The sequence below is a fragment of the Centruroides vittatus genome, unplaced genomic scaffold (assembly GCF_030686945.1).
Source record: "Centruroides vittatus isolate TY-2023 unplaced genomic scaffold, ASM3068694v2 scaffold_2707, whole genome shotgun sequence".
Classification (NCBI taxonomy): Eukaryota; Metazoa; Arthropoda; class Arachnida; order Scorpiones; family Buthidae; genus Centruroides; species Centruroides vittatus.
Genome location: NW_027122692.1, coordinates 955533 through 981874, shown reverse-complemented (window position 1 = coordinate 981874; position 26342 = coordinate 955533). Strand labels below are relative to the sequence as shown.

The window sequence follows — 26342 nt, the reverse complement described above, 5'->3', positions numbered from 1 at the left end:
ACTATAAATTGGTAAAATGGGCATACGTATTTCACATTAAAAATATCTTTACAAGTTAATGATTAGATATTATAAAAACATGACAGCATTGTTCTGTATAGGAAGATTTCTCTACCACTAGTGATTATGTATCTTATAATACAAATAAAAGAATTTGCAAGTTTGCAAGTAGTAATGCAAGAATTTTGGCAACATTTCGAGTCAGACACTGCAAAGCATAAGCACAGCCTTCTTGTGGTATTGCCAAACTCCCAGAGTTCTAGTTTCATTTGATCACCCACAATATTTTCCAGTATTTCAACTGAAAATCTTAAACTATTCACCGTCCAAAGACCTTTCTATCATCATTTATCTTAGAAGTATTTGTTTCAAGCCGTCCAACACGAGCAAAAAATTAAGAATCTGCTTCATCCATTGACGTTCTTTTATGACATTAACCAGTTCATACAAAAATTACACATACAACTTTTATTTATACATGTTCAATATAAAAAAAAATTACACTTAACATCAACCATTAAAGTACTTCTTTTTATTTTTCTAAATTCATGTTGCGTTTATAAAAAAATGATATCGGAGATATTGTCAGACAGTTTATTTGGTTTACAGTACTACGATGATAAAAGGGAAACAAACAAAAAAATTGTCAATATGACAGAGCAAAATAAAAGAAAATTATGCAACAAAGTAAAGAAACTGCATGATGAGCCATTATGAAATAAATCGTACTTGTGATTATTTACATAAAAGAGACAACATCCGACTTCTAAAACGAAAACATTCTGTGAAGTTAATGTGGATGATCATGATCCGAAAACACAGACCTCTGTGAATAAGCATGCAATATATAGTTTATCTTACTTTATTATTATTAATATATTTTTTTTTTAATTTTTAGATTTGCCAGCAACAATGGGCACAAAAAATTAGTCCCATGCAACATCCACTTTGAAAATGTACTCTTTCTTGCCATATTTGTGGAAGGTAAGATAAATCTTTCGTTATTTAAACAATTCATATTTTTATTTCAGCTCTGCGAGCTAAAAATTAATGGAGGCCTCTTAAAATACAAATGGACCTATAACCGACGTAAAATGCTAATGTCCACCCGTCTGCTCTTGATACACTTCGATGACGTCGTCGTTCTCCATTTCCAGCTGAAAAGAATTTGTAAGAATGTGTTATGCCATTCGTCTAATAATATAACTATACAAAATAATCAAGTTTTCATGGGGAAATTAATCACAAAATTTCAGTACTACTGATAAACTTGTGGCATGCAATTACGTCTAAATTATAAAAAATACTGTTTGGTAGCCATGAGATGATGCATTTATTTTCTCAATGCAATTAAAAAGGGGTATTGTTAGTCACATTCAAAAACAACATAAATCTACAAATTTTAAAGCAACAATTTAGAAATAAAGCATTATTATTGACAATACAAATAAAGCAATCTTATTGACTAATATATACACAAAGTACAGAGTGACTATAATTAAAGTATCTCTATTCAATATTGTCTAGTGATATTTAGTAGTATAAATGCAACCAAATCTGATATGGTGACATTTTGTGATATGTAGAAGACATTAGTATCAAAATTCACCATTATAACACTTTGACACTGCAAGCCATTAATGCTATACAGAGATCTTAGTAATGCTGAATATGATCTCCATTCTGAAGGCGAAGGAAGACAAAGTGTTTGATAACCAACCAAAATTGGCCTTCTGTGATGCTTCTCACATACAGTATGATAGTGTCTTTTAAGGCAGTCAAATTTGTAATGTGTCCTCAATAAGCCACAACTTTTAAGTGCAAAATTAGACGATTAAGATTTAGACGAGAAGACCATCACCACATGTCTCGCTCAACTGGTGAATTTCAATCAGTGTCACACCACTCAAATGGAGAAAACGAATGATTACACACTGTTCTTGTAATGAAAATGTTGCTATTTTAAGTATCAAAAACAGTCTGCACTCTCGCCGCTACCACTAGAGTTCTGTGTGCCGTACAGTTCTGCCATCTCTGTCATGCATTCACGAGTGCATGCGTATTTTAAAACAATCTGCATGTTTCTATCTGTTTCCAGTCCCGAGAAAAAAAATCGGAGGTGTTATAACTTGAATGTACCTCGCATCTCACCCAAGAGGCCAAATCAAAGACCTGAAATAAAGTTTAGTCTTCTGCCTCAAACTAAACTTTACATATCCAATTGCTGTGACACTTTATATGCACTATTTGAAATTTGCAATATTGTTCATTGACTGTTCAACAACAACTGCCATAATATCTTCAATGACTTGTGAAATGATAAGTCTGAGCCCTCAATCAGGTTGAACTCCCAGACATCCTCCTGAAATCAAATAATTATTCTCCTGAGAGTTTGTGAAGTCAATTATCAATGAAAATTTTTAATGATGAAACCATCAAAACAGCTACAACACTACCAATGTTTTTGTAAAACAGTTTCACATGAAATCTGCATATCAGCAAGGTCATTGCAGATGATAAGAATGTCATTCAATAGTTGTGGCCATTTCTGTACCCAAAACTTGACTGCAACCCATGTGTTTATGCAAAGGAAACTGCTTTTCATTGCTTTCAGTGCCAAAAGTGTAATAATGGTGAACTTTGGTACCAATTTTTTTTCTATAGAAATGTCACCATATCAAGATTTGTTTGCATTTGGATTGTTAAATCTCTTCGTCGACATCAGTAAACAGTGAATAGAAATACAGTAAAAACTGCTTAGGCAACCACCTGCATTCGATGGGCATCTGTCAAAACAGGCAAAAATTTCTGGCACGGAATAGTTTATGCATAGAGTCTTCATATAAGTTACCTGTATTAAATGACCATCTGTGTAACGCAACCGTGGGCGTCGATTTTTGGTCCGAAACAACATACAACAACTGTAATAAGCGACCACTTCCGTGAATATATCTGGTCTAGACTTTTGTTCAAACCCATCTCAACAATGTTTCCCCCTCCTAATGTAATGAATTAAGGTGTGTTTCAAATTTATACGGACACGAAAAAATTAAAGTGAAACACAAATTTTCTGCATTAAGTGACAAATGTTTTATTAAAAATAATATGGATTTACATGTTTCTACACTGCAAAAAAAGAATTTTAATCAAACATTAACATTTTGTCACTGAAAATAATGTTTATGAAACTCTTATACAAAAAAACTGTTACATATTTATCCGGACAGGTTTCAAATTGCAAAGTTTTCTTACAATTTAATGGCCAATGTAACCACCATTTAACTTAATTACATTAAATACTCGATTAGGCATTGTTTCAATTAGATTCTGAAGGAATTCAATCTTAAGTTTATCCCAAGCATCTGAAATTGCTGCCTTCAAATCATGAATTGTGGAAAACTGCTTTCCATTGGCATAAACTGTACGAACCATCATCCCCCAAAGATTTTCCATCGGATTCAGGTCAGGGCTTCTAGCAGGCCATGTCATCAGATTAATATTTTTACGTTTAAACCACATTTTTGTTGATTTAGAGGCATGCACAGGGGCATTGTCTTGTTGAAAGATCCAATTTGGTCCACAAATATTTGGTCCAGCTTCCAATAAATGATCTTCAAGCATGCCTTGATACTTCTTTGAATTCATTCTTTGAGTTATAAATGCTAAATCTGTGGTTCCGTTGAATCCAAACGCACCCCACACCATTATTGATCCCCCACCCATTTGGCGTTTTGAAAAAATTTGTTTTTCAGTTCTTAAATCGTGCCAATAATACTTCCAACCGTCTGGACCATCTAAGTTGAATTTTTTTTCATCACTGAACAAAACTTCAATCCATTCTTCGGACCATGTCATGTGTTTTTGTGCCCAATCAAGTCTGTCACTTTTGTGCTTTAATGAAAGTGGTGGCATTACGGCTTTTTTTCTGAATTTTAACATTGGAGATGTATTTAAAACTCTCCACACTGTTGTGCTGCTACAAGGCAAGTCTAATTCTTTTTTATTTTTCTTACTGATGTTTGTTTTGTGGAAAAAACCTTGATGATTTGTCTACAATCTCGAGGAGTAAGCTTGGGTTTTGGACCTGTCTTGAATTTTGGTACATCCTTGCCACGTCTTTTTGATAAATAATCACCAACAGTTGATTTTGGACAATTTATATATGCTGCAATTTCTCTTATTGACTTGCCTTGTGATTTATAGGCATCAATCTTCCCTTTTTCATAATCAGATAAATTCTTTGTTCTACCCATTTTAGAACGTTGAACAACATAAAGAATTTGTATTACAATTAGATATGTAAGCTAATTTGCATATTTCAATGCTTGAAACTAAACAATATTCTGTTTAAGTCATAAAATGAGTGCCTGTCCGGATAAATATGTAACAGTTTTTTTGTATAAGAGTTTCATAAACATTATTTTCAGTGACAAAATGTTAATGTTTGATTAAAATTCTTCTTTTGCAGTGTAGAAACATGTAAATCCATATTATTTTTAATAAAACATTTGTCACTTAATGCAGCAAATTTGTGTCTCACTTTAATTTTTTCGTGTCCGTATAAATTTGAAACACACCTTAGTCTAAACTCGTTTAAACCCACCTCGGACATTTCTCCGACCCTTGAAGTTAGGTGCAGGTGTTAATGAATTAGTCTAGCAATAAAGGAAATTCATTTGTTTGTTCGAAATTGTCTGAAAAATGAAAGAAATGCAAAGTGATATTGTGTAAGTTATCAGAGAAAGTGAAAATGGTTTATCTTAACAGCAATTAGCAGCAATTTATTTTACCATAGATCTGCAGTATTTTCCTTAGGGATATAAAATATTGTACATGTTACAATTAATCGGCTGATCTCATCATTTGATAAAATTTATTTTTTTTCGAAGCTCATATAAAGTACATGTGCGATAAATAGTTTCTGTATCAACCCACCTTATTTCCACGATATTTTTACAAAAATAATATCCAAGTAATTTTTGCACACAAAATATTCAAAAAACAATAAACTCGGGGTTAACGCAAAAATCAGTTTTACAGGCAACCTTCCTTTTTCGATTCCGCAATTGTCATTGATGTAATGAAATCGTATTATGAGAAGAAATAATAAAATCGTTTTATTATTAATTGATCATTTTTTATTGTACATAAGAAAATATTAAAAAATACAGTATTTTTAAAGTTAAAATAAGATTAAACTGACGAAAACCAAAACCAAAGTGGTGGAGAGATACCACGGGCTTCTATATTGATGACGCATAATACATGTAACTGAGGAGCGAACAAAAAGAACCAAGTTGAATTAATCAAGAAAGTGTGAAAGTGTGCATTATAATCGGAAAAAAAGAAAGTGTGCATTATAATCGAGAAAATGCGAATACTGTATTAATCTTTAAAATACTGGTATTAAACTGTCTTATATTATAAAATCATGACGATTTCTGTTAATTGAGTTATCAGATAAGAATATCAATATAGATAGCTCTATTGTTAAAAAAAATTCACTTATTTTTGCTCACCTCGAGTTTTGCTTAGTAGATATGGCTAAAAAGCAAAATACGTGCGGAAATACGGTATTACAGTCTAAAAGACCACTTTTTGAAGGAACCATGGTTGGTCGCCATAGACAGGTTTTACTGTACTTTAATTGCAATCATCTCATATGTTTAAAATTATATCCATACCAAGTAATATCATTTTGTAATTTACAGTCACACTTTTTATATCTGACTTAAAATTTAAGTTAGATTTGGAAATACAACTCTCATTAACCAGCTTCCTTATCAATAAACTATCTTTAATCAGTATTAATATAGGTTTCAAAGAAAATTTTTTAATTTTAGAAAGAGCATGACTGAGAGAAGCACTTATAAATTTAAATCTATAAGTCATTCTCTCAGTTTTTATACAAAGCTTTTAATACTACTGTAGGCTGAGTAAAGTTATGATCAGAATTCCTGAAAATAAAACCACGTTGTACTCATATTCAGAACATTGTATTTTACTGTCTCATACTATTACCTTATTATGTTTCAAGTTTAACTTTTAAAATGACCAAAGGTACCTCTCTCTCAGATAATCAATAAAGTCATAAAATTAACCTTGGTTTTATGGAAAATATAAGCATTAGAAAAACTTGTAGAAATTAACACGTCGAAATAAACTTAAAATTTGTTAGTTAATACCTGTTTTGGAGTTTCGTCGTCATTTATTCTCCTACCGTCAAAAAGAAAACGAAGCGATGTGACTGGAACGCCCTGTAAAATAGTTTCAATTAACAAAGTAATTTCTAAAAATTAATGGCTAAATATAAAATACTTACTACTCTTTCACTATATGACTTTTTCAGTTTTCCCATTTGTGTGGTCATTTTAACTCTGAAGTGAATTTCGTTACTATCCTACAAAGAGTAAGAAATGCATATAAATCAGAGATGTTCGAGTTCCATTCCAGGTCAATCTTTTCTTCTAGAATACTCTATATTAAATTAATTTATTTCTAAGAGCCGCCGCAAACTAGCACTTTGCGAGAGCAAAGTGCTAGCAAACGTGCCCTAGCACGACCGATGACGTCAAAGGCTCCGCCCCTCTCTTCTTGCTCACATGGTTTTTCCTTTGCTAGAGCAGCGATACGAGAGTACTCTCGCTGTTCACAGAATTCAACAACGAGAGCATTACGCTAGCAAGAGAGAGCAGCGGAAAATGGATGACTACATAAACATGCCTCACGTCGAAAAAGAAATAATAGAATTTTATCGATGTACGTAAATTACATGATTAATACATTCAGTATTGAAAAGAAAATGGTATAAACATTGTATATTAAAATAGTTATTATAAATAGGCTTAAGCCTAGTTAGGCTTAACTAATAGGCATATTTTTCCCATTCCGTTTCCGAACGAAAACTGACAGATAGGTTCCGTTATAATAACTGACGGAACGAAAACTGACAAGTATAGGCTATAATAAAATCTTTGTTCTATAGCTAATCCACATCTGGATTCCACGTCATGTGGACTAGTTACGCGAGCAAACGTTGTGTAGTTTGCGGCTGCTTCGTGCTCGAGTAGCTTACCTAGCAAAAATGGCCCATAGCATCATGGGAAAAAAGGCGGGGCTTAGGAGCGCGACCGAGAGTACGCTAGCTCTTGCTTCCTGTAGTTTGCGGCGGCTCTAATGATTAAATTTTACATGATAATGTGGCCACGTATCTCTAGTCCAAATCATTTTAATCACATAATTTACGGTAGTATTTCAGTATACACAATACTCTGAACTCGAGCAATTCAGTATTTGAACACATGTTCAAGGAAAAAAATTGCTGAATACTCAAGTGAACAAACACAACCTGCTACAGCAAATTTTCAATTAATAACAAATATTTTTATATTAACTTTAATTTTGTCATCTATAAAAAAATTTTTATGATGAAAAAACGAATAACTAATTTAAAAATACAATAAAACCTAGCACTGCCTACCTTCATTAGACAAAATTATATTTGATCAGTTTGTATTTTTCATTTAATGCATGCAGAACCCAATCATCGTGTTTTGCAACTATTCAGAATCAATGAAGTGTTTCAACAATACATGTCTGTGACACGTTAAGATTCGTTGTAATTCATGATTTCTTATTCGTCAATTTTTAACAATTTCTTCCTGCAATTTTTCTTCAACGACAACTTTTTGGCACCCCATATGTTTTGTATTCTTTAGTTTAAAATTTCCCTAACAGAATATTTAAAACTATATTTGACAAGTTCAAAGTTTAGGTGCATCTTTCCCATACATTTTAAGAATATTTTTTATGGTTTGTACAGCATTGTATCCTTTCCAAAACTCAAATAGCTTAATATGCCAGATACACATTTTATCCGCAGCCAATTCAACTCAATTTTACTCAAACAAAACATAAAGTTCAAAATAACCTTCTAAGCAAAGTATACAATCACTTATTAGCAATAATGTGTTAAATTCCATAACTGTTATAATTAAATCACACAAAGTTGTGTATTTTTTAACAGCTGTTAAAAAAATACACAAAAGCTTTCTGTTCAACCCAATAAAATTAATAGGCATATTTTGCCACTCTGTATTTCATATGGATATTTTTTGGTTTTATTTTTATGATTTATGCTTGCTAGGCTTGTAAATTTCTTGTTAAATTTGAGATAAATTCTGGTTAAAATTCTTTTATATATTATTTTTGGGGGTCAAGAATGGATTAATCTAAATTACATTATTCCTTATGGGAATTTTTCCCGTAAGAAATAATGTAATTACTAAATTCAATTACTCAAATTGGGTGTATGTAAATAACCACTACATGTATAACAAATATCCAGCGAGAAATTACAAAACTACAAAAAAGTAAACATTTTCATCTATGCTGAACAGTCATCATCATGCTAATTGTTAGCCTGACAATGATCATTTGCTTTCTTGTAGTTTTGAAATTTCTTGCTTGTTCTGTGTGTAGTGCTTATAATGTAATTACTATTTCAAAAATTCTGTAGAAGTGACCTATCAGAAATTTAGACATCATTTCAACATTGGGTGGCATGTCCATGTTCCAGACAAATGTATAAAAAACTGGGTAAATAAGTTACACAGTACAGCTTCTGCAGCAGATGAAAGATCTGTAGGCAGCTCAAGATTAGTATGGAAGCCAAAAAACATTGAAGGCATAAGGAGTGCTAGCCTACAAAATCCCAGATGATTATAACAGTATGTGTCTGTGCTGCGTCACTGAGTCAGATGTTGTGCACGCAGACTCAAATTATCACTCATAAAAGCATTCATTAAGTACCAACTGCCAAACCGCAATTGTTCTGCAAGAAAAACTTTTTGCAAACAATCCATTCAGTTCGTGACAGCAGCCAGATCTCATTCAGTGAGTTATAGTGTCAAATGAACATTCTGAATGTTCCATTTGTACATTGTGTGGCAATGTAGATAAATGGAACATGAGATACTGGAGTCAAACTAATCAAGAACCACATCAGAAACCTCTTCATAGTGGAAAAAAAAAATGATGTGGTACAGAATTTCAGCAATCAAGATTAGAAAATCAAAATGGCCATACAGTTACTGTAACATCAGATTACTCACTGTTGCCATGTTGGTTGACTTTGTGTTTCAAGAAGTACACAATCACAATATTGGCCTACCTTCAGGGCTAGATTCACAAATGTCATTACTAACACCTTAACATATATTAACTTCTTCATTAAAAATAACTGTTTAATGACTTGTCATAGATGCAATTCACAAAAACCACCATAGAGCATCTCACTGCTAACAACAAACTAACCAGTAAATATATTCATAAAATTTAAACAATGGGATCGGTAATATTCTTAAAAAATTGTAAATTCTAAAAATAAAGACAAGATTACTTCCAGACTAAAACAAATAAAAATACTCTTTTTTATCCGACTTCTAGAGATTCAATTAGGCAGACAAACAAGTAACGAAGAAAAAAACTAAATCTTTATTGCCAATAGCTCCATTTTCAATAAGTTCATACAATCCAAATGCATTTCACTTTCATATGGTCAAGCCTCATCCACTGATGAGGCTTGACCATACATGTTTTGACTGCCATAATTAATTTTACTTAAACTGGAACTTATCCTTGTAATGTTAATTTAATATACCTTGTGGAAAAATCAACAATATATAAACAATGAATGTTTTTCTTCGTGGACTCTGTAATACAAGTTTTATGTCTTTTTTCCATACTATTTTTTAGTGTCTGGTTTTTTAAATGGTTTTGATTCTCAATATTTTATATTTATATGATCATACATGAGATGTATTAATAGTAAGAATTATTTAAAATATAATTAATAATTGCTTTTATTATTAAACACTTTATTTTAAAATATTTTGTCTGTCTGACATGCATAAATACTAAATTTGTTTCATTGGTATACTCATTTTAATTGAATAAATGAGCGTTTTACTTTCCCGGCTGTTATGTACCGTATTTTACGCACTATAAGACGCACCTTAATTTTTAAACAATTTTTAAAAAAAATACCTATAAGACGCACCTGAATTTTGGAGGCAATTTTTCGAAGAAAAAAGTGCGTCTTATAGTCCGTAAAATACGGTATATATAACAAGAAGTATTGGAATTGTGTCAAATTTAACCCTCCAAGTTTTTTGCAAATCTCCACATTTTCAGATTGGTTGGTTGGGGTTTTTTGGCAATTAGGTCAAGCTGCACCATATCATATGGTAAATTTGTGAGATTTAATATACATGTAATATATAATATTAACTAAAACAACAATAACAAGTGTGCAAAACAGTAAAAATTAACAAAACAAGATATATATAACACTAAAAAATAAATAATCAAATCTGTTTATACATATTAGTGACTTTCAAAAAGTCCAGTAGCTTATCAAGGTTTGGCCTCTGGCCCAGAATCTCAGTGAAACTTGCATTTCTAAAAAGTTGTCTACGATTCTTCTCAAAAGCAAAGCAATTGCACAGTATGTGTTTAACAATTAGAATACAATTACAATACTGACATACTGGCTGGATGTCACCCTTCAAAAGGTATTGATGAGTCAGCCAAGTATGTCCAATCCTCAAACAACTAAGGATAAACTCAGATTTCCAATCATACTGTTTATTATGTGTCCAATTTTCTATCAATGGTTTGAGCTCATGTAGTTTACTGTGGACTTGTTCATTCTGCACATTTTGACATCTCTCTGCTAGTCAATTTTTAATGAATAGCTTTAAGTCACTTTAAAGCTATTCAATAGGCATTCAATCCTTATTATTCAATAGGCAACAAATGCTGTAAAGGACTTGCTGACTTTGCAGCTGTGTCAGCTTGTTCATTCCCTATTATACCTACATGGCCTGGGACCCAACAAAATTTTAGAGAGAAATTACTTGCAAAAAGATGGCAAATCAGTTATGAATTTTAATCACTATGGAGTGAGAACTAGGTTCAGACAAGATCAAAGCCTGAAATGCCTGAAGAAGCCTGAGTCAATGTAAATCATGCAGCAACAATGATTCGTGTTTTTATCCTAATATTTTCCTTTTCTGCTGTTTGTTTAGATGGAATCAGCAAACATTTAGCATGGCAAGTGAGATATTTGTTTGGAGAAACAGAAATATCTGTTTAAACTCCACAGGGTCTTAGGGGATTTTAAAACAGCAGCAAATGTCTTCTGTTTCATTGGTGCACTTGAAGTGACCATGCAACAAGCCTCTAGGTATGATATATTGTTAAGGGTTTTCACTCATCATATCTCTTTTTCCTCTTTGCCATGCAGAGCACTTCCGGGAGTAGGCAGGCTGGGTGTCTTTGCAGTTCACACAGCATGGGGGGGGAACGATACACTCAGTACTCTCATGACCTTCAGTTCCACACTGTGCACATACACTTTCCCCTCTGCAGGATGTTTGTGAATGTCCAAATGCAGTGGGACATATGGACAAACTGGAGAGTGCAGATATCCTGCTGTAATAAAAGATGGCAATTTGTTAAACACTAGAATTAGATTAATAAAAATGAAGACAAAATCTGCCCAAAAGGGATCACCATTTATTTTCTCTGTGTTCCAAGACTACACTTTTCGGCAACTGACCTTTCTTTTAGGCTACTTGTCGCCGGAAGTTACAAAAAGTCCTTTTAAAAAACACAAAAACACATCCAATTAAAATTATAAATAATTTCTTAGAAAGGAACTGGTAACATACAGATGTCTTGCTTGAATCCATCCATACCTTCTTTAGAGGTGTGATTGCTTTTATCTACTGAAAACAGGTGCTGGAAAATGTAGATTTTAAAAAGAGGTGTCCCTTGGTGATGATACATGTAAAATTTCCATCTGTAAATTTTTTTTAAAATCTAAATTTGTCAGGGTATGGTTTGAGGAAAGATGATTGCCAAATTTGAAGAGACTGGAGAGTTGGGTTTATTACCAGGAAGAGGTCAGAAAATGATTTCAAATGAAACTGTGGAACAAGTCACCGTTGCTGTGATTGACAGAGCAAATACTTCCCAACATTCTTCAGCAAGTGCTTGAGCGATGTCATGTGATTTGTCTCTTCCTTGATGTACAGTTCAAAAATTATGCAATCCATTTTACAGTGGTATCCAAACAAGATCCATGTGTTGCAAAAAGCTGCACCCTCAAGATCCAGAACAACGCACAGAGTTTGCTTGCTAGTTTATGGCCAGAATAACTGTTGACAATGCATGGCCATGGAGCATTTTGTGGTCAGGCGACGCACATTTCACCCTAGATGGAGCAGTGAATACTCAGGACCGTCACATATGGAATAATGTAAGAGCTGATGTTGTGCATGAACAGCCTCTGCACTCTGCGTATATCACTGTTTGGTGTGGTTTCACTTCTGACTTCATTCTTGGCCACTTTTTTTTTAAGGAGATCACACCTCGAGGCCCTAAAAGGTGTTCTATGATGGATGCCCGTTACTGCGAACTTCTGCTGCATCACATCATTCCTGCTTTACAATAACGAGGATGTTTAGAGACTGCTGTCTTCATGCAAGATTGAACAACACTGCATATTGCCCGACAAGTGAAGGAACTGCTTCATGACAAATTTGGAGATGATTGGGTACTTTCGAGAAGTTTACCAAATGCCTGGCCTCGTTCTCGAGACTGGAATCCCTATGACTTTTGGTTGTGGTGATATCTGAAAGAACATGTCTATAGAGAAGGCATATGGACTCTGCCTGAATTGAAAGCAAGCATAACACACCATGTTGCTGCAATTCCTTAAGAAACCTATCAGGCTACTGTTGAACACACTTTAAGGCACTTTGAAGATGAGATTGATGCAAATGGATTGCACATTGAATAAATGTTGTAAATAAAAACCTTTTTGCATGTTTCCATTTTGTGTTTCTTGTTTTTCATGTACCATTTTTTCACCTGGTGGTAGAAATTTGAACTAAATATTTTTTTTGCATTTTCCTTTTTACCATGGTCCATATAACGTATATACAAAGTTTGATCAAAATACGTCAGCAAGAACAGGCTCTATACAGGGCTGAGTAGGGTAACTTTAATTATAACCACCCTGTATTTGTGCTGTTATGTGACTTACAAAACCTTATTTCCAAACATGTGCAGAATAACTCAAAGCTACAGTTATTCTACTTCACACTGCTATTTGTGAATGAATCTTTTCACAAATGAAGATTGTAAAAACCAATGTGCTGAATCACTTAAGCTGCTATTATGAGAATCATTGTAGAAGGGAAACCTGTATAGACACTTAATTTTCAAAAGGCAATTGATCACTGGATACATAAGAAGAATAAGTGCATTAGACTGAAATAGTTGCTAAACTGATTGTAGTTTAATTTGTTATTAAAAGTGCTCCTATGTCTTCATGATCATACATCAATTGTGTTCTATACATTGCTTGACTAGGACACATGTTTAATTAAAAAAATTGCACAAAATTTGAATTAAATTTATGATCTGAAAACTTCTTTTCCTGCAGCCTTTTTCCTTGGGTGTTTCTGGCTACATCCCTGTAAATTATTTATTCAATGTAGAAACAATTCTTATATCAGTAATCTGTTAAAAATGTATCATAGACCATCTCACTATAACTCTAAAAGACACACAATTTTCTTCCACCAGCCATTAAGCATATAGTAGGACAGTTTGCTCTCATCTATCAATTGATTTATCACTGAAATAACTTGGATAATAACAAGATTTATTGGATTTGTTGATTCATAAACATCTTAATCTCCTTTCTAATGCTACCCTTTGTTGTAAAATATATATATATATTGTAACTTAATTTTTATTTATCTTGTTATTTGTTTGTTTTGTATTTATTTATTTGATTCTTTGAAAATGCCTAATTTGACCATAGTGTCTTTAATAAATTTTGATTTAACTTGGATGGCCCCATTGCTAGTTTTGTTATAAAGATACATTTAATTTCTTTATCCAACAAAAGGAAATATTTTAAAACCATTATGAAATTGTGTTTAAATAAAATATAAATTTGAAGTAAAAAAAAATTAAAAATTATATTCCTCGCTGTTACAATTTAGATGAAATAATGAAAAATATTTAAGTTTTATATTAAAAATAAATTCTAAAATACAATGATTTTTCGTAGCAATACTGTAGCATCCTAAGTGAAGTTTATGTGAATTTTAAATTCCTGATATTGTTATAAATACATATGCCAATGTTTAATATGACTTGCATACATAAATACATAATTACTGCTGTACATGTTTTGATATTTATACATCATCTTCGTCATCTGTTCTAGTGTTTTCTTATTTCAAATAATTCTTATATTGTGGTAAATATTTATTACTGAAATATTATTTTCTTTTAACTGTAAGTTTTGATTTCTCAGAGCAATAAAAAATTTTAATTTGGTTTACTTTGAAGTAATCCTGCCTTAAATTTTGATTTTGTTTGAAAATTGAAAATTTAAAAATATACCAAATTTTATTTTTATTCTGAAAACAAATAAATTTTAAGAAAATGTTAAAGTTCTAATAGAACAACATTGAATTAATCTAAAATGGAAGGAAAATGACATACATATATACTGCATAGCCCATAGTGTACATGTGGTCATTACAATTCCCATCTTGTGGACAATTTTGTCAGGAAATTTCCCACATTTCAGGAAACTGATTATCTGTTAGAAAATTTTGCAGGATTTTTCTAATGTGAAAAAAATTTCTTGCTTAAGTCAGTAATTTGTTTTTATTTTTCTTTTTTTAAATATATTTTTATAGGTAATTTATCTTTCATTTTCTATGTTAAGTTCGAATTTGTATCATTGCATTATGAGTAATTTGTTGTGAATACAGAATATACAAAACTGTACCCATTATAATGTGAATTAGCCTTGAAAAGTAAACAAATTCATTTTTTTTAAAATATTTAAATTCTGCTAGAAAGGTAAATATTAAAAAATAACAATAGATTTATTCACTTTCAAGTTTGAAAATGTTTTGAAATTTATCCCAACCATTTCATTAGTTGTCAAGCAAAGTTTGTACAGATGGTCCATAAATCATGCACATAGTGTTATTCTCCTAAGTGTTCAAACTGACCCCCCTCAGTTATTATACAGGCCTGTATCCAGGGATAATAGGATGGTTTGACACATCTAAATGGCTTGGGAGTGATATTACGACATTCTCTGGTTATCACATCCCTCAATTCGGCGAGGGTATATGGCCAACTCTGGTACACCACTGATTTCAAATGCTCCTACAAGAAGGATAAGATCCAGGAAGTGGGTTAGGCATTCCATCTATTGGAAAACTTCTTCTTGAGATATTTGTGCAAAACAACTTAAATATAGTTAAAAGTTAAACCCTACAGTGCACAACTTACACACCACCCTGTATAATACATATATATATATATATATATATATATATATTGTATGTTAAATTTTGTAATGCACAAGTTTTCTGATAGAAATAAGTTGACAGATTTGATATTAATTTCGGTTGTAGTCATTCTACCAAACACATATTTATTTTGTTCCGCAGCCTACTGAGGATTAAATTTAAATACAAATAATTAGGTCTTTGCTGCTATACTGCTAAAGAAATAACACTTGTTACTTCTTTAGCAGTAACACACAAATTCCTTCACATAAGTGCTTTATGTGATTATTTTGTCTAGTAATAATGGCAATATTTTACATAGTAAATGTGATTACGTTCATCTTTCTATGGGTAAATAACAGAATTATTTAATTCCAAGTTCTACTGCAAACACTCCATAAAAAGAGAAGATACATTAACTCAGTGGTGCAAAAGAACCTAGTCTTCCTGAACCAAATCCGGCTCATAAACATACTTAACATATCACTTATAAATGATAGAAATAGGCCTACTTTTAGAACAATTTTCATAATGACTCAGGATACCTTTTAATTTAAAATTTGAAGTTAAGACTATTTACAAAAATATACATTTTCAAGTCTATCCATTTATAAATGGATAGACTCGAACTTAACTTTAAATTTTAAACTACTTTTACTATGTATGCAATATACAAAATATTGTGGCCTATCAATTGTAAAGTTTTGACACACTGCATTAACCAATTAAAATGATATTTTTTTTTCTTTAAACAGTCTCAAATTTAATATTCTAAAATATTTTGTAATATTAATTTTCCTCTTTCAATTAATATTTTATAGTGATATGCCATGAGAAATACAATTATTTATTTTTATAGAGAGAAAATTTTATATTTTTTTAAGATTATACACAATAAAAGTATTAAGAAATGAGGCCGTGTTTTTTGATACTTTTAAAGATAAAATGTGGTGGGAAATAGCAAGAATTTTCATTTGTAGTTATGAAAAATTATTAGGTTTTGAATTGGTAACATTGCTTGAAGAATATATTGACAAAGGAATGATACTTGTGAGTCTGTGGAAAATCAAAATTTGATTAACAATAACTTGCTTAATGACCACATTATAAACCTGGTTGTTTAAAAAACTGAATTTATCCTAAAGATTTTTTAAGAATATTCAGTTTAAAAGCATTGACATTCTTCAAAAAGTCTAAATTAGACCTTAATGTATCTCACAAGAGTCAAAAATACTCTGTAAACATTAAACCAATAATTTTGAGCATTTAACTTGTTATTGTTTCTTGGGTTGCACTGAATAGTGCCAAAATTGCCACTTGGCAATATTTTTATTAAAGTGGGATAAAAATATAATACTGGCAATAGCAAGTGGTGATAAAACCCTAGTCTGCTTGTTTCAACATTCAGTAAAAATTGAATCACAAATCACATTTCAGGAAAAACAGAAGAAAGCAACCTCCAGTGTGATAAAAGTTCTGTGCATCACACACCTAGAGATTTTGTAATGTCATGAGGCAATTCACGCAGAAAAGTAGAAGTGACGTTGAGAACTGAAGACAGTTTTATAAATCCCCAGTTTGCAAATGCCACGTGGCATTTGCAAACTGGGGATTTTTTTATCGACCAACAGAAAATCTGGGGTGACTTTTTTTCACTTTGATCTTTTTCAATAGAGTAAAATGAAAATTTTAACATAACAGAAGCTGTGAAATACTGTTTAGACATTGTGATCAAATGTGTTATTTAAAATTATTCGTTTGAAAATTATTAAAAAATGATTCCTATTGCTAACAAGCGGAAAGCCAGATGTTCAGGTCTCTGATTCAAACAAAATTTGGTGAGCATGTAGCCTTAAACACAAACAGCTTCTTGTACAAATAATAGGAACCACTTCTCAAGCTTTTCCCAAAAATGTACCTCGAGAATTTAGCGTGTTATAAGTCATTGAAAATTTCACATCTCTGAGCAGCGACACTCGTGTGGGTTTAGCAAAAGCACAAATACAATCTGACATCCCAAATATACTAGTGTCTTCACCAGCAATAACTGACAGATCGAAACTCCCAGTAATCCTGCAGGAAGTAATCTGGTTTTACAGTGTGCTAAAAGAGCATCTATCTGAAGAAGAGATACTGTCATCAGAACCTAACAAATTATATAACAAACTGGTAGATATTTAAATTCCAAAACCCTGAAACAGGATAACAACAATCTACTACCTGAACAACAACGTAATCAAAACTATTTTGAAACTAGAAATAAGCAACAATGCCAAAACATTGGGCAGTTATGATGGGTCCGCTCAGGCACTTATGATGGGCAGACCCATCATAACTGCCTTCTTACAAATGCTTGGGGAAAAAAAACACAAAAAATTAATTTCCACATATAACTGTTCCATATGCCAAACCACAGAATCTCTAGAGCACAATTTCCTCTAATGCACCCATATATAAAGATATGAAAATTCTTAGAAAAATTCAGGAATATCAAAAAACCAACAAATGTAAACCAGCTCCAATGTCTTCATAACTTGCAAAATAAAGAAGTAAATACCCAGCATTGAAAGCAATTTGGAAAACTAGAAACACTGCATATTTTCACAATATCAATGAAACAACAACTGCAAAATTAAAGTACCACTTACAGTGACTACAAGAATGTATAAAAGAAAGTAACCCAAATCGAAAAAGCAAAATTGCTGGAAAATGGAAAACAACAAGTCTCCGAAAACACAAACAAACTAATAATCCTACAAACTGTAAGAATGATTGTTGGAATGTAACTAACTTAACTATCTATATATATAACTGAGACGAGTCGATAATAATAATAATAATCAGCGCAGAGCCCAAATGATTAGGAGTTGAAAGTTGAAATTTGGTACACAGTTAGGGTACACCACAAGAATGCACACTAAGGGATTTTTCGAAATTCCTCCCCACGGGGAGAGGGACTGGATTAAGGCTTAGTGTTAAGTAACAATGGAAGTGTTAAATAACAATTGAAGTGTTAATAACAATGGAATTGTCAACAATGGAAGTGTTACGTGCAAGACGCAGATAAAGTTTTTTTCGTTTTTGCAGGAAATCAAACATATTTTTAGATCCATCTAAAAATTCTCTAATTAGTCCAGAAACAGGGGGACCCAATTCTTGCATTCTGTGAAAACAGGTAAGGTTTACTATCACGTAATAATCTTAATCTTCACTATCGTTACTTTTGCCCAAGCATTGCCGGGCCTACCTGCTAGTATTGTATATTTTTCTCTTAAATTCAACAAAACAAAAACTGTAATGTTGTTTCAAAATTTATACAGTCATTTGCACTGCAAAAGCAATATGTCTCACTTCTGAACTGCAAAAATATATATAAAAATGTTCTGTAAATAAATTTTTCCAAGAAAACACAAAGAAAGGCAATAGCCGAGTGGATAAGATGCTAAGCATTGGTGCTAGACGAGATAGGTTTGAATCTTTGTAATTTCAGTTTAATTTTGTTTTTTAACATTATTATTTTATAATTTTACCACATCATTAGCTTTATTATTACTATTATTACATGCTTAAAGCTTATAATGTCATTTCCTGTAAAATCCATCCAATAAACAAAGTATTGATATATATATCAAACTAACCTTATAATGCTTTGCGATTATTTTGTAACATATCGCAAACATTTTCAGTTCACCCTAGGACCCTCTTCAGGTGGAGTCCTAGGGTGGACCGAAAACATATGTTACAAAATAATTGCAAAGCATTATAAAAGTGTGATATAGTCATTTCCTGTTTAGTGAAAACAAGCCTCTCTGTATTTAACTCTTTTACGTCGTTAATTAAGACTTTTATTTCTTCACATTTATTTTTACATATTTTACATATTATGTCCTCATAAGCGAATAAGCTTCAGATGTTACAGGACGTGGATGTAAAAGACAAGCAATACAAAAACAGGGTAGCATAGTCGCAGCATTTATTTTTTTAATTGTTAATATAATGAACAGTTTCCTCATGAACTTACATTTGCTACACTTTAAATATCATAATACTATCATGTCTTAAAATAAATATGAAAAAATAAAAATTTTATTAAACAACGTTAAGAGAGATAATCTACAAGACTTGTTTTCACTAAACAAGAAATGACGTCACAATTTTTAATTTCTTATTTTATAAGCTGTAAACACGAGGAATAATAATAGTAATAATAATGCTGATAATGTGGTAAAATAAAATAATGTTTCACATTAAAAAAAAAAAAGCAAAGCTAAATTAAAATTTTCAACCCACATCATCTAGCTCCAGTGTCTTGTGTCCTATCCACTTGACTATCACTGCCCAGAAATGTGAAACTTTCAAATACCTATAAGCTAAACCCTAAATTTTCAGAGACCCATTTTTTGGACAAAAATCTGTCTGTGCTTAAGGCTATGTGCTCATCAGATTTCATCTGAATCAAAGACCCGAATGTCTGATTCTCTCCTTGTAAGTGACAGCTTAGCATATTACTTTTGCTTTCCAGGTGTCAAATCGATAAGGCTACCAGAACCTCCATTAATTAGTAAGTAAAACTGGCGGTGATAAATAATTTAAGGTGGCAAAAAAAATTTTAAACTGATGAATGGTTGGAAATATTTTAAATTTTCCAGAGCAATCCCTGGTTTCTGTGTTCAATCATTTAGCAACAGTTTTCCAGAAACTAATCACATTGTAAAAGCTGAGGTTCTGCTGCATCAATAAAGCTTGTTCTAATCATGTTCCTGAATTAGCTTCCTTAATAATAATTTCCTTTAATTTAAATTTCCATATAAATCTGCAGATTATTATTTTTATTTTTTACTAGATGCATCTACCTACTTTTTTAAAATTTATCTTTTATGTATTCTATATACAGTTTAACTCAATTATAACGTCGTCCATGGAACCGGCAATTTTTTTGATGTTATAATAACTCAGTGTCGTTATCTGCGGGTCATAATTTCAGTCTCGTATAAAGTACCAAGTGTGTTTAAGAATCTATTATAAAATCCATTCTAATTTAACATTGTATGTAATACCATAAAATTATTGTATTTCTTAATGGTAATACAGTATACTGTATCTATTACGGTAATAATAATTTATTATCGTATGTATTAAAGTGCAAACTAAATGTTTAAATCAACTTTATTTACATTATTATGTCTAAGTTTACAACAATGTAATTAAAAATTTCAAAAATTAACTTTTATAAGAAATTTTTATTTGTCTCAAGTTTCGATAATGGTGGTACTTCTGGTTTTGAGAACAATGTCGAATCAAAAAGCAACAAAAAGTTAAATTAATGCATGCCAATTATTAACAATATTCACTTTAAAAAAAGTCTGCTATTTTAGATTGTAGGCATTTCTCATTTAAAAATTGTTTATCAGTCATTTTCTAAATCATAGACTTGTTCATTATTTCCAATGAAGTTTTCCAAGACCTAAAACATTTTCAATAATCTTATTGCATTACGCATTTCCCTGGTTGACGGCACTGCATTTTCTCTGTCTGATGTTTCATCTTCATCATCATCCACATTTTTTTCGTCTGAAGATTTAATTTACTCAACAATATCTGCATCTGTATAAAATTCGGATGTTATTAAATCTTCATCTACATTCCCATATTCAGTAGCAGCAGATGACAAAAATTTGCCGTTTTCTGAACTTTGAAGTGTTTTAATTAATTCTGATAGAGGAATGTCATCATTCATAAATGTAATAGCTGTTTGACTATTACACAATTTTGCATGGCAAAAAGTTTGCTATTATTAGCGAACTAACCTTACACCAAGATTTTTCCAAAAAATCAACTGCATCTAATAAAGAAATTGCCATTTTATTGTTATCTTCCATATTTGTAATAATTTTTTGTAAAAGAATTTTTCTGAAATGAGATTTGAGGCTTCTTATAATTCCTTGATCCATTGGCTGAAGTACGCTAGTACAATTCAGAGGAAGGAATACAAGTTTAATGCTCTTTAAATTTTCTAAAATTGGATGTGCTGGGCAATTATCGACAAGGAGTGAAACTTTTTTCATTTACCAATAAGTTCTCTATCCCATTTTCGAATTTCTTCTTCACATTCTCAGACATCATCCATGACTTTTTGTTGGCTTTGTAATTATATAATTTGTAACCTTAAATTCTTTGATTTTCATATTACAAGGAGTTTTCTTTTGTCTGTAACATTAATATTAGCACAAACAAAACCTGTTATCCTATCTTTTGCAAGTTTTTTACCAACACACTTTTCATTTTTAAATTTAAATGTTTTATCTGGTGAAAGTTTGTAAAATATCCCGGTTTCATCTGCATTATAAATTACGGTCTAGCCATCCATTAGAGCATTTAAAGTTAGTATCATCTAGTAGTCGTCCAAATTCTTCTGCTTTTTCCATTAGTATCGGTCCATTTAGTGGTAAGTTGGAACTTCTGCATTGGTTAAATCACTTAATTGAAGCTGCATTAATATTGGCTTTTTCACATAACTAATTTTTTTTCACTTGTCCCTTGCCACCTTGAAAACTTTTCAAAATTTTCTCTGTTTTTTATTATTGTGCACACTGTAGAATTTTCTAAACCAAAGTCTCTGCATACATTTGCCTTTTTTCTTCCACTTTTAACTGCTTTAATCATTTCTACTTTGCAGTCTAATGTTAAAGCTTTCCTTTTTAAGCTAGCCATTTCACCTGATTTGGTGCTAAACTACTGTACAACACGAGAGTAAAGTTAAAATTTATAACAGCTTCACAATTGGCGACCATTCTGTACATCCATAACAAATTAGAACTCAGTCAGCAAGATGGATCCAACTCTTATATAGTTGGTGGACCACTGGCTGGCCAATCAGCAGCTATGCTAGTCATAGCTCTACTCCAGGTCTCCAGGTCCGCCACATGGTGTGATGTTTCGCCCTTCCTTGAGACACATGCGCCACCAATTAAAATTTAGCCAATCGTGGTCTTCTACGATCTTTCCTCAGCAGCATCCGTTACCAATTCAATCACATCACTACAGGCCCATCTGTGGCCAAGCGGTTCCATTCCCTGAACACTGGGAGGTCAGTCATGGGTTTGCACCTCGCCAGAACGGGTTGGCCACGTGGAGTTTTCCGGGTTTTCTCCACGTCTGTAACGCCTGAATAAGGGTCACTTACCCTTAAAAAGACCTTCCTGAAGCCATCCCCCTAGGCAGATCACCCAAGTGTTGCGTTGCCGTAACTTAACAAACAAACAAACATGTCATTACACGACATCGCCATGATAACGAGTCTAACCTGATCATCAGGTCATTTAAAGATGTGACAAACCCCACCCCACCAAAGTCAGGTGGTGAGAATACCACCCACAGTCATTCTAGGAAGTAAAGTGATCCTAAAAACTGAACATGTAGTACATGTACTGTATTTTCTTTGTTAAATAAAATTCGTAATCTAATTTTGTAAATATGGCTCTAAATATGATGTTAAAACAGGGTTTTATGTCGTTACAAGTGGGTTTTTAATATTATCTAGTATAGTAAAATCATAGAACCGATAAAAATTTGACATTATATTAGGTTGTCGTTACATCCAATGACATTATAATCAGGTTAAACTGTATATTCATTTTTAAAAATTAAAAATAATTATACAATTAATTATATATTTTAATATTCTAAAATTCTACATATGCCTTTAAAGAAATTATTCTAACAACTAAGAAACTTAGCTAATACAACTGATTGATGATTGTCATTTGTACAAAATTTAAAAAAAAGAAAAAAAAAACAAAAAAAACTGTATCTTAGTCATTACCGTCCTTTCAGAAACTCCATTACTCTGATTTGCTAAATGACAATAACAATAATTCAAAAATCATAAAATAAACATCACAGTCTTAAATTTCAATTCATAAGATCAGATTATATTTACTTTTATTGAATATCCAGTAATCATACTTATGACATGTGAATGAAAATTTATTTCAGAATTACAGTGCCTTCAACTCAAAAAATATTTAAAAAAAAGACAAAGCCAAAACGTCCAGTAGAATTCAGATCCACAATTTGATAGATACAGTCTTGTATAGTCTCTAGCAAGGCTTATACAGTTTAGGAAAACAGTAGAAAAGCTAGAAATGCCAAATTGGTAGTAGCAACCACATGAAAAAAAGATTATAGAATTAATGACTTCAAGATTTTTAAAATTGAAGTATAAAGTGACAAATGATCTATTTCTTAAGATTTATAATTATCTTTATAAATTGACTAATTTGAAAGCTGCATAAACTCATCATTCACAGTAAATACATGATCCATTTTCATATAATCTAACTACATCTCACAACTTCCAGATATAACAACTTCACATTATTACACAGCATTAATATCCACATGTGTATATATATTAATAATCATTTAATTTATATTAAGTCAACAACATTAATATTAGATTTGTCAATGGTGTTGACAATAATTAACGAAAAGATTTTTTTCTTAAAACAAACATGTTGAATGCTTACCATGTAATTTCTCAGTTCCTTTATATAATTTCTCTAAATCAAAACAATTTAAATTTACTTTTTATTAGAGATCTTAACAATTTTACTGCTTTGTGTAACAGCAGTACAGTACAATTACAACTCCAAATGAGATGGTTGGGACCTTATCACAGCCATAGACCATACCCATAGGAGCAAAAAAGTCAAAGAAACCACACCTCTACGTGTGATCTTCAACAAGATACGGCCCCCTAAATCAGCCTACTTTTGGATCACATGCAGTCGGAAGTTACGTCGCTCCGCTAAGATTGTCACGTTTAACTATTTGGTCCAGACGACTATGCTGGCTTTGAGCAGCACACTCGACATTATATAGTCTTTGGGGAATGCAGCAGCTTTCCCCACCCGAGTGCCGAGGTACTCACTGTCACTCACACCGAAGCACACAACTACACATGAAGTGTCAGCCAAGACTTGCTATTGCTCACCTTGACCTATACGAAGATTGAAGAAGAGACAGTATACTGATTCATATTAAAAACTGGAGACGAATATCTCGCAGAAGATCGCATGTACAGGTATGATCCCATTGACTTTTTTGTGGGTACAGGATGGTCTCTAACTCTAGGGAACAAATTCCTGATTCAGAGTTCACATCTTACCCAAGTAGTTAATGTATCTCATTACTATTGATGATAACTTATAAACATCATCACTTTGATTAAATGGTAACTTTTTATATAAATCGTAATCTTTAATAACTCCAAAATTCGTTATAAGCATTTATAGCCTTTCCCCTTCAGAGTAAATATTCAAAAACATAAACAATTGCTTAAGCCTAAAAATTAAGCCTTACCTGTCCAACGACTTTAAGCTTTATATATTCCGATCCGGAATCGTTACCTTCTTGCTTTTGGTCCTAAATTTAAAATAGTTTATTATTACGTCTATAAAATTATTAAAACTTTCGTTAAAAGTAACTAATAGAAATATTTTCATATTAATTCACCTGATGTTGATCGGCCATTTTGAACTCTACCTTACGCCAATGCGAATGAGAAATGAAAAGGCCGGCCGACAGATGGCGCAAACAGGAAATCAGACGACAAACTGCTCTTGGTTACGTTTTGCTATTTTTTCAAAATTTAAACCTTATAATTTATTTATTTATTTTTCTATAAAATAATTATTGTAATTGAATTTTGAGGATTTAAATAAAATTATTTGTTGAAAAAATAAAACTTTTAATAATTCGATGTTATATAATTATTAATAGTTAAGATTGTAATATTTAACGAATTGGAATAGTTTATTAATAATTAACTTGTAAAATAATAAATTATTCTGAAGAATTCATAAAAATTTCATATAAACGACATATTACTAGCTTAAATGAAGATGATTGGGCTGCAATTTGAAAATAAATCAGCAACGAGTTGCTTAACTTTCCCAGGAACATTTATAATTTTAGTGGCTCTATCTGTTACCATATTTTATTTTAAAACTTCTTATATTTTTAACTATTATAAAATGGCAAAAAGCTGAATTTTGAGGGTAGGCATGAGTTTTATAAATGCTAATAACGAGTAAAATCGTCATTAAGTCCGACCCTACTAGAGATATATACGATTCCCATTATCCACCAAAATTTAATAACATCAAAATTATCCACCAAAATTTAATAACATCAATCCACCAAAATTTAATAACATCAAAATTAACCACCAAAATTTAATAACATCAATCCCCCTCATAAACAAACCTCCCGGCAAAATCTAAGAAATTTTCGACAAAAAGCACTGAAGTTATTAAGCTTCAAACAGGAATTAACAAAATCGTGCCCCCCTCCCACACACAGACACATAAGGCCTCACTAAGAGAGCAGTAGACTACACAACTGGCAAAAACTGCTATCTGTCCAGAGAATTACCGCTCTCCGCATCTGCAAGGGTTATAGGACTGCACCCACAAGCGCTTTATTGGTGATGTCAGATTTGATCCAGTGTCGGCGCTGATTTATGAGACACCTTTGTGCAAGCCGCTTTTCGGCGCCTCTATTTTTTATGACACAAAACAAATTGAATATACACATGCCCATTCTTCCACTATACGTAAATAATGAAACACAAAATGATTAGATTTCATATATATTTTATTAATTAAATTGAAATATTTTGATTACAAAGAAACTTTTCTAACCTATAACTAGAGAGCTTTTTAATTAAGGTAGTCAGAACTAACTCATCTAATAATTCACTTTTTATAGAGATTGTTGATAAGTTTGATAATCTTTCCTGAGACATTGAGGACCTTAAATAATTTTTTATCTTCTTTAATTTTGAGAAACTTCTTTCGGCAGTGGCAACTGTTACCAGTAAAGTCAAATATATTGTTAAATCAATGGCAATATTAGGAAAACGGTCAACCAAATGATTAT

The 26342-nt window shown here is 31.8% G+C and overlaps 1 protein-coding gene across 1 annotated transcript; it reads right to left on the bottom strand.

Moving 5' to 3' along the window:
• Positions 1 to 510: 510 nt before the first annotated feature.
• On the bottom strand, positions 511 to 25010 carry LOC136987761 (small ubiquitin-related modifier-like). The gene is made up of 5 exons (XM_067285522.1): positions 24915 to 25010; positions 24762 to 24824; positions 6323 to 6400; positions 6186 to 6257; positions 511 to 1157 (listed from the first exon to the last, which is right to left on the bottom strand). Exons 1-5 carry the CDS (start codon positions 24930 to 24932, stop codon positions 1098 to 1100), a joined length of 291 nt encoding a protein of 96 aa, XP_067141623.1. The 5' UTR covers positions 24933 to 25010; the 3' UTR covers positions 511 to 1097.
• Between the last annotated feature and the right edge of the window lie 1332 nt (positions 25011 to 26342).

Bases quoted from the DNA above. Each gene is read 5' to 3' on its own strand.
- LOC136987761 (XM_067285522.1), bottom strand. The intron at 6,401-24,761 runs GTAAGGCTTAAT...TACTCTTTGTAG, and splicing joins AGCTTAAAGTCGTTGGACAG to GATAGTAACGAAATTCACTT. The intron at 1,158-6,185 runs GTATTAACTAAC...AATTCTTTTCAG, and splicing joins ACGACGAAACTCCAAAACAG to CTGGAAATGGAGAACGACGA.